The 9,015-nt window shown below is 35.9% G+C and overlaps 1 protein-coding gene across 5 annotated transcripts in view; it reads right to left on the bottom strand.

Annotated features, from left to right (window-relative positions):
- Positions 1-5,221: 5,221 nt before the first annotated feature.
- Positions 5,222-9,015, bottom strand: part of Fbxo8 (F-box protein 8) — a 40,065-nt gene continuing 36,271 nt past the window's right edge. For all 5 annotated transcript variants that reach the window (XM_042700038.1, XM_042700049.1, XM_042700059.1 and 2 more), the window contains 3 exons: positions 7,974-8,092; positions 6,680-6,876; positions 5,222-5,847 (listed from right to left, as the gene is read on the bottom strand). In XM_042700038.1, the coding sequence (XP_042555972.1) occupies positions 5,660-5,847; positions 6,680-6,876; positions 7,974-8,092 (504 nt within the window). In that variant the 3' untranslated portion in view covers positions 5,222-5,659. The remainder of the gene's footprint in view (positions 5,848-6,679; positions 6,877-7,973; positions 8,093-9,015) is intronic.

Below are 9,015 nucleotides of genomic sequence, written 5' to 3'. Positions count from 1 at the left end.
TGAGCATTTTTGCTCAAGGCTAGTGCTCCACCACTTTGAGCCACAGCTCCACTTCTAGTTTTTGAGAGGTTAATTGGAGGTAAGAGGGGGAGGGAGGGTGGCAGCTGGGAAGGTGGCTCAGTGGTAGAGTGCTTGCCTTGCATGCATGAGGCCAGCAGAAAAAGCTGGAAGTGGTGCTATGACTCAAGTGGTACAGCACTAGTGTTGCACTGAAGAGCTCAGGGACAGCACCAGGCCCAGAGTTCAGTCCCCACCACAACCAAAAAAAAAAAAAAAAAGTCTTAGGGGAATTTTTTTGCTGGCTTTGAACCATGATCCTCAGATCTCAGTCTGAGTAGCTAGAATTACAGGCATGAACCACTGGCTCCCCTTAAACAGCAAGAAAAGCACAAAATGTATCAGGATGACTTTAAACCTCACATATGATCTAATGGCTATAGTAAGGCTGAAGAAAATTTCTGTAACAAGTACAAGCAATAGAAATGTTCTGAGTCAATGGAAAAGGATACTCAATTTTCACTGAACAGTGTAAAATAAATACAGAAGCAAATATTAGTATTGCCTAAGAGGTGGTTTTATGAAGTGTTAAATAGGTAAAATCATCTCTATTGCAATATACATTCAGCTACTGCATCTGACACAAGATATACCACAAATGACTTAGGTAATTCTCACCCTGATTCCACAACAACATGCTTTAGGTAGGTCAGTAAAGAGAGAGAAGGTACTGATCAATGGGCTAACACTTTAACATTTTCCCTTCCTTTGTGCTGGACCATTATCATGAAAAATCAGTGTCATGAAAAATACATTAGTTTGAGATGTGTTGACAAACTAGATTTCTAGGGTAGAGAACCAGACATAGAATGAGCGCAAATCCACTATGATAATATATGCTCCAGGGACAGCTGGTAAGCTGGTAAGTGTGGGCTTAGATCCTTTTCAAGAACCATTTTTCCCCTCCTTTCTCTAACATTTTTGGATGGGCATTCTGGAAAATAGTACAATTGACATTGCTCTGCTATTAAGAAGTGGTAAAAATCACACTTTGTATATAATATTGTCGCAATTTAGTATTGATCTTGTAGTTGGTATTGAGAATGGTATCTGGTGTTCTTATGCACACATTTGTTTAAATTTGGATTAAACACAAATACCAAATATAATAATTTTGCAATTCTAGTTTTATAATCCACATCAGAGCAAATATTTACTACCCAATAACAAGCCATATACAGCAATTTAGTTTTAGCTAATCTTGTCATTTTAAATGTAAATATGATATGAAAGAAAAAGGAATATTAAGTCAAATTGTAGACTAATAATTTTAAAAGTTGACTATAAAATTAGGTCATGGTTATGTTTAAAAGAAGCATTCTTTTGAAAGGTATTTTTTTTAACTTTTCAAGTGCTTCAAGAAATACAGAAAGTAACCTGAGATCCTCAAGTTCCTTGTTTATTTTAATTTTTTAAAACAAATTAAGGATAGGGGGCCTTAGTACAGATTTTGTCTTCAAATAGTTTCCTTTGGAAAATGTCAACAACTTAGATACTTTAAAAATGATTAACTAGTTGCAAAGAGATTAGAAACAATATCTTAGGTACATGTCCCCAAGCAAGCATATTTCTGATTCAGACTTTTAAACTGTCAATCCCAGAGAGACAATGCCATTGACGTGTACATGGTGCTAGTTCTTCCAGTTAATTTCTTCCCTGGAGAGTGGTTTTTGGGCGACAGAGTGGCGTCCAGGTTTCCCAGTTGTTCCACTGACAAACTGCAGTGGTGGTAAAGTCAGGGACCTGACACGATCTCATTCATCATTTTAAATTAAATCCAACCTTCCTGCCCAGCTATACCAAGAAGAAAGCATTTTCTTTTTTCTTTTCCTTTTTTTTTTAACGAATGAAAATTTCCTCAGTAAAGATGTGGTAAATTTCTCTTGCTGGTCTTTAATTCGATTAGACAAAAAATACAACAATTCACTTTCTGAAGCCTGAAAACAAAACATTTGTCTAGATATGATTTAGCAGATCAGCCACGTGTCTTAAAAATAAAACAAATCCTGAATAAAATATATGGAAATATTTTGAGGGGAAAATGTGCCAGGTGAATTAGAAATATCACTTAACTTTAATAGTTCAATGAATTTTGTTTTGCCTAAATAATTTATCCTTAATATTTTAAAGAGGAAATTAAAAACATCCATTATAATACTTTGGTATATTTTAGTCTATCCTCTCTTTTTCGATTCATAGGGTTTTGCTTTGCTGTATATGGTAATTGTAATGTATATATATACACACATATATGTATATATATGTATATATATATATACATACTCATTGGCAAAAATAAAAGAAATATTGAAATTACAAGTAACAAGATTAATGATTTGAATTCTTGAAGGTGAAAAAATTGGTAAACAATCTTAAAATAGCAGTGATTCATCTAGATATTTAAAATTAGAGGTCTTAGGTGGCATCTATTTCTAAGTTAATAGGCTGAATATGTCTTAATGGTTAAAAAAAAAAAAACAAAAAACCTCTGATCTGCAAATTGTATACACTTGTGGTATCTGGATACATCTTGTAAAAATAAAAATAGCGAAGCTATCATTTTATAGACTATATAAAAACTGAACCAGAGGTAAAATAACTGAATTTGTCTGGAAACTTGAGGCAATGCCTTTACTGTGCAGTACTGAGGAAAACATGAATAATTAAATTTCCATCTCTGAGTATTGAGAAATTTATCCAGGATGAAAAGGTTTACAATAACAATAATAATATAAGTTTACAAATGACAATTTACAAATCAGAATGTTAGCTTAGGATGTTGAAGGCTGAGTAACATTTCAACAGGTAAATACAGGGGAGAAATTAGTAGCTTCCTAGAAAATAAGGCAAATACAGGACTCATTAATATCAGAGTTAACTTTAATAGACCATACCCAGGATAATTCCTGTTAATGACAATAGGATCTAAAGTTTTTTTTTTTCTTTTTCTCTCAGTTGTAGAGCCTGAACTCTGGGCCTGGGCACTGTCCCTCAGCCCTTCAGCTCAAGGCTAGCGCTCTACCACTTGAGCCACAGTGCCATTTCTGGCTTTTTCTGCTTATGTGGTGCTGAGGAATTTAACCCAGGGCCTCAGGCATGCAAGGCAAGCGCTCTACCACTGAGCCACCTTCCCAACCTGGCTCTAAAGTTTTAAAGCTTTTTTTTCTTCCCTGCCATCTTCTTTCCTCTCTTCTCCTCCCTTTCCTCATCTCTTCTTTCTTATCTTTCCTTCCCTTCCTTTCTTTCTCACTTTTCTTCTTCCTTATCCTTGCTCCCTCTCCAGTCTGCCTTCCCTTCCCTCTGCTTCCCCTTTTCCCCTTCCCTATTTCAAATTATGACCTGAATCTTAGAAAACCTGACTAGTGAGTTTGTATAGGAAGACTTGACTAGAAGCACCTAGTAGGCATGGTACATTCTGGGCTTGAAACAACCCGGCTCTTACTGAGGAAGGAGGTTGCAGGCAGGCCTAAGCACTCTTGTGTGTTTCAGCAGAGCTCACATTTTGCACATCGGGTAAGGGAATATTAAAAAAAAAATTAGCAGTGTTGTGACTTTGCAGCTTACAGACTTATGGGGGCTATAGTAAATGAAGTTCAACACTCTTCTCTTCTTTTTCTTTTTTTAGGAGGAGGGGTAAAGAAGGCAACCCAGGACTGCACCCATTTAGGCAAGTTCCCTACCAAGAAACTACATCCCCAGCCCCCAGCATCCTTCTTGACATTCTCTTTCCTCAGCTCTTGGAGTACCATCCATCTCCAGTTCTGAAGTTTTGATTAAACTTTTATAAACTCTCCTTTTCTAGACTAAACCTTACAGTACTGTTTCTCAATTACTTTTTACTTTCCAAACTATCTAGACATATCTTTTCTTGTAGGCCACTTAATATACTTTAAATACGAATATGACTCTGACTTACATATCCTGCTCTCATTAATTTTTATCTCTATATCAGCTGCAAGTTCAAAAGAAGCTAGGTGCCAATGGTTCACACCTGTAATCCTCACTATTCAGGAGACTGTGATCTTGAGCATTGTGATTTGAAGGCAGCCTGCCCACTCTTATCTCCAATCAATCACCAAAATGGGGGGAAAATGCTATTAGTGGAGCTGTGGCTCAAGCAGTAGAGTACTAGCCATGAGTAAAAGTGTCCAGGGATGTTCTCAGACCCTGAGTTCAAGCCTCAGGATTGACACACACACACACACAAAATACGTAAAGTATGGGATTGTTATCACTTCCACTCATTCTACCAGTTGCTTCTCTATTGAGAAGCTACCTTTAATAATAAGATACTCATAGTAAGAACCAAGTGAGGTAAAGCATGTTATCTAATTTCAGCTACACTGGATATGTAGATCAGAATGATCAAGAGTCAAAGTCCTGGGCAGAAAAGCCCTGGAACCTTCCATCTCCAAACAACAACAACAAAAAGCATGGCTAAGACTTCAAACTTTTAAGGACTTTCTCTTCCAACTTCTTTCCTCTCAGGGAGAAGTTATAGCCATCATATATATATTATATTTGTCCAGTGCTTTTGCTTTTTACTTAGAAGTAATTTTGATTTACCACATAAACACACTTCTCTATCCATACAATGTGATGTAGCTGAATTCTTACATGATTGTTCATCACAACATACTTAATACATTTGTTCTTTATTAAGTGGCGTTTTCCTCATGTACCCAGTCTTCTAATGCCCATGAAGGCAGAACGCATGTCTAAGTATTTCCCAGTAATAGTACCCAAGACAGTGCCAGCACATGGACAACTCTTGATAAATATTGTCTGTCTGCCTGAATGAATAATGAGTGTTTGCCATCAACAGCCCTTTCTCAATGGCTTCTGAACAGAGATAATCAAGATTAGGAAAACAGTTGGACTAAGTCAGACATAAACAAGCAAAATTGAACAGCCTTCTATAACTTCTATTGTTTATAAGTGTACCTTTTAAATTCTGCTTAAAGGACAGTTTGAAAAGAACTGAATGATAAATTTATATTATACAAGTACGTATCAGTTTGCATAGTTATATAATAACAAATAGATACTCTGTTCCAAGTCCAAAGAAAGAAAGAACTGGTATTGGTTTCTGAATGACATCAGACCCAACATTTACAAAGCCAACAATAGCCTTAGATCAGAATAAAAAAAAATAAGAACTCGGTTTGAGAGAAAAGGAAAACTTTTAGTTAAAATCTTTACAATAAAATAATTATGATTATAAATCTCTTTAGTTAAATATGTATACATTACATGGTATTTAAAAAAGAATGATGAATAAAGTTTTTCAGGCAAATCTAATGCACACATCTCATGTAGTATAATGCCAGTTTAACATTCTTTAACAGCTGTGTCCACCAATGGCTCTACTTTGTGCAAAACATGATAAGCAAAATTAAGAGAAATCCTGCAAAATTATTTAGTTCCCCAAGGAAAATCATTAGAAAAGGAAACAGTAAAACAATTAAGAGGCTATACACTCTAGCTTGATTGTATACAGGGGCTAGAATGACCAGCGCTGATGTAATCACCGTATTTGCTAACTAAGTCCTTGGGTAGCTTTAGTCTGAAGTAAAAACTAGAAGTCCTAGCAATTGTGCTTTTATGCAGCCACATGGCCAATAAGGTAGATGTTGTCATAAAGATGCCCTACAAAATCTTCACTAATGTTTTGAGCAGCACGACGGGTATTTCGAATAAATTCTCTTTTTGACATTTTATTCTTCACATGAGGGCTAGTGAGGTCAATGGAAAGTAGAATCAAAGAGTAGCACAGTACATAGACAGCATCTAGAAGGAAAAAGAACATTTCAAATTATTATCTTGAACCACTCAAAGGTATAAGACAAAAATGTTCATGATTTAGAGGTCGAGATTAACTCATAACTCAACATAGGGAGATCAATCCATCCCAGACTACCTAGATACTTCCCAGTTTAGCAATGAAAATCCTATGTCCTGGGAAACTCCTCAGCACTGGGCAAACTAGGGCAGTTATCATCGAGGTTGATACCAGTTCAGTGAGCATTTACTAATGTAATATCTAATATTACAACAGTAAGAAATGTCGTGACACTTGCTATTACTATCATATTTATATTTCAGAATCTTGTAGACTTAGGAAAACTGAGTTAAATATGTCAGGTAAAATTTTATACCAGGTAAATGTTTTCTCACCTCTGACTAATAAGGTAAGCACAATATATAAAGAGGTTATTGGAAACAAATTTTAGTGGAAAGTGTTCCTTATGGGTGGATTGTTAAAAAGCTTTAAAATTTCTCAATTTTTCAATTAACTAGTAAAAATATCTAATACTGAAACAATTTTAAAGACGTTAGGAAGCTCAGTTAACTTTGTTTTATATATTAAGTAGTATCCTTATATATTACAGATAAATAATAGCTATGACTCAAGATCCCTTTAAGTTCACATAATGATATTTTCAATTGATCACTGCTTCAAGCAAATATTTTGCAGTTTTCTGTCTCTTGTAAGATTGTATTTTGCCTACATGTCATAGGGAAGGGGGAGGAAAGTAATTATATATATATATATATATATATATATATATATATATATATATATATATATATACACATATGTGTACAGGCATATGCTTACCAGGACTAAGGCCAAGTTCTCGCATTAAATCAGGATTACAAGCACAGAACCGGTGTGAGAACTTTGTTATAAGAGTTTCAAGATACTCCCCACGCTCTTCTGGAGCATGGATATGACGAAAAAATTCTCTCAGTGCGTTTGGCAGGAATTGATTCCTAAAATTATGCAATGTTACAAGGTCATCCAAGACATCTCTCCTATAGAAAAATAAAAAGGGACAGCTTTAGTTAACTTTTCCCATTAAAAAAAATTCTCAGTGCCTGCCACTCATATTTGCAATCTGAGCTATTGGAAGCCTGAGAGAAAATCAGAGGTTGATGCCAGCCTAGGAAGAAATGTTCATGAGAACCGCCCCCCCCTCCCCCCCGCCCCGCTTCTCAACGAGGAGCTGGAAATTGGTGTGCACCTTTATTTTAGCTGCACGGGAAATCGAACATAGGCAGATAGAGCCCAAGCTTTTGTCAGAGCAGCAAATGAGATCCTATCCTAAAAATAACCACCAAAAATCAGGGCTGTAGGCACAGCTCAGTGATAACAGCACTTCACTAACAAGTGTCGGGACATGAGTTCAAACCTCAAATTTCTGAATAAAAATAATTATTGACAACTAGTTCAGCTAATCATATTTAAGTATTTATTATTTTTAACATTTAAGAAGCTAAATAGGATTATTTGTGATGTTCAACCATTTTGAATGATTCTATAAATAGTTTATAACCAAACAAAGTACAGTAAGGAGCTGTACCCACTTTTATTTTTGTGTGGGGGTGTACCGGGGTTAGAACTTTGGGGTCATGGTCACTAGGGAGGGACTCTGCTACTAATCCATGCCTCTAGCCTGACTCCATTGTTTTATTTTATTTTTTATGTTTTCTCAGTCATAGGGTCTGGGCGCTCTCCCTAAGCCTCCTAGACTAGCACTCTATCACTTGAGCAACTGTGCCACTTCTGGCTTTTTCTAAGTAGTTTATTGGAGATAAGAGTTTCATGGATTTTTCTGCCCAGTTTTCTGCCCATGCTGTCTTCAAACTGTGATCTTCAGATATCAGCCTCCAGAGCAGATAGGATTACAAGTGTGAGCCACTGATGCCCAGCTATTTTTATTTTTATAACAGCAACTTCTTTATCAGTAATATAAAGATTACACAATAAGATACAGCAACATTTTTTTGTTGTTCTTCACTCCATTTTTCAACTAGAAGCCTGATAGATACTATAGTTTTTTGAAGTGAAATTTAACTAATCAAAGGCAGTATGTAACTCATTTCTGATGAGAAACTTAAACTACTTGTACCTTTCATCAAGATAGATTCTCAGTTTTTTCCAATTTAGTGTTCTTGTACAGAAGATAAACTTCGCTATCTCCTTTGGTGAATCATCGAGGATACCCTTGGACATAAAGTAGTTCACCCCCTAACGCCGAAAGACAAGTAACAAACAGAAAATCAGCCTTTATTTAAACATGTTAACAACTAGGCAATATTGAAACCATAGCTATATATTCTTTCCAGCATCACTAGACTGTTTATAGCTTTATCATGCAAAGTAGAAGCTAGAACCTGAAGTGAAACTACCATTTGTGGTTGATAATTTACATGCAATGAAAAGCAGGAAATTCAAAGTTAATATTTCTAAATAAATCTTAATTTAGCTTTCTGGTTAAACGATATAGTCAAGTCAAAACTGGCTATACTGAAATATGGCTTAATTTTGGAGAGGATGTGAAAGAAAATACAATATGTGCTATAAAAAAAGCTTGTAACTATCCAAAATACTCTCCCAGCCTGATAGAAAACACGATTCCTTGAAGTACAAATTGTTGTATGCTTTTCTTTTTTTTTTTTAGGTCCGGTCGTGGGGCCTGAACTCTGGGCCTTGGCACTGTCCCTCAGCTCTTCAGCTCAAGGCTAGCGCTCTACCACTTGAGCCACAGTGCCACTTCCGGCTTTTTTCTTTTTTTTTTTTTTGCTTATGTGGTGCTGAGGAATTGAACCCAGGGCCTCGAGCATGCAAGGCAAGCGCTCTACCACTGAGCCACCTTCCCAGCCCTGTTGTATGCTTTTCAAGGAAATAAATTCTCTAGGAAAAAAACATTCTCCAAATGAAAAACCAACAACTTTATCCGGGAAAGAAAAACAATCAAATTATTTAAAGTAAATTAGGCCAAACTCCAGGCTGGTTCATGCATTTTACTACTTTGGCTTTAAACATCACTACATTTTACAAGAATCCAAGTAAAATACACAATGAGGCAAAGCATAATAAGACAAAATACTTCAATTTTTTTTCTCACAGGTCTTTATCTTTGAATTTCCTTTTCTCTGCATGCAAAGTTT

The sequence above is a fragment of the Dipodomys spectabilis genome, unplaced genomic scaffold, assembly GCF_019054845.1.
Source record: "Dipodomys spectabilis isolate Male_0828 unplaced genomic scaffold, ASM1905484v1 ptg000009l, whole genome shotgun sequence".
In the NCBI taxonomy this organism is placed as follows: Eukaryota; Metazoa; Chordata; class Mammalia; order Rodentia; family Heteromyidae; genus Dipodomys; species Dipodomys spectabilis.
This window is presented reverse-complemented; position numbering and strand designations above follow the sequence as displayed.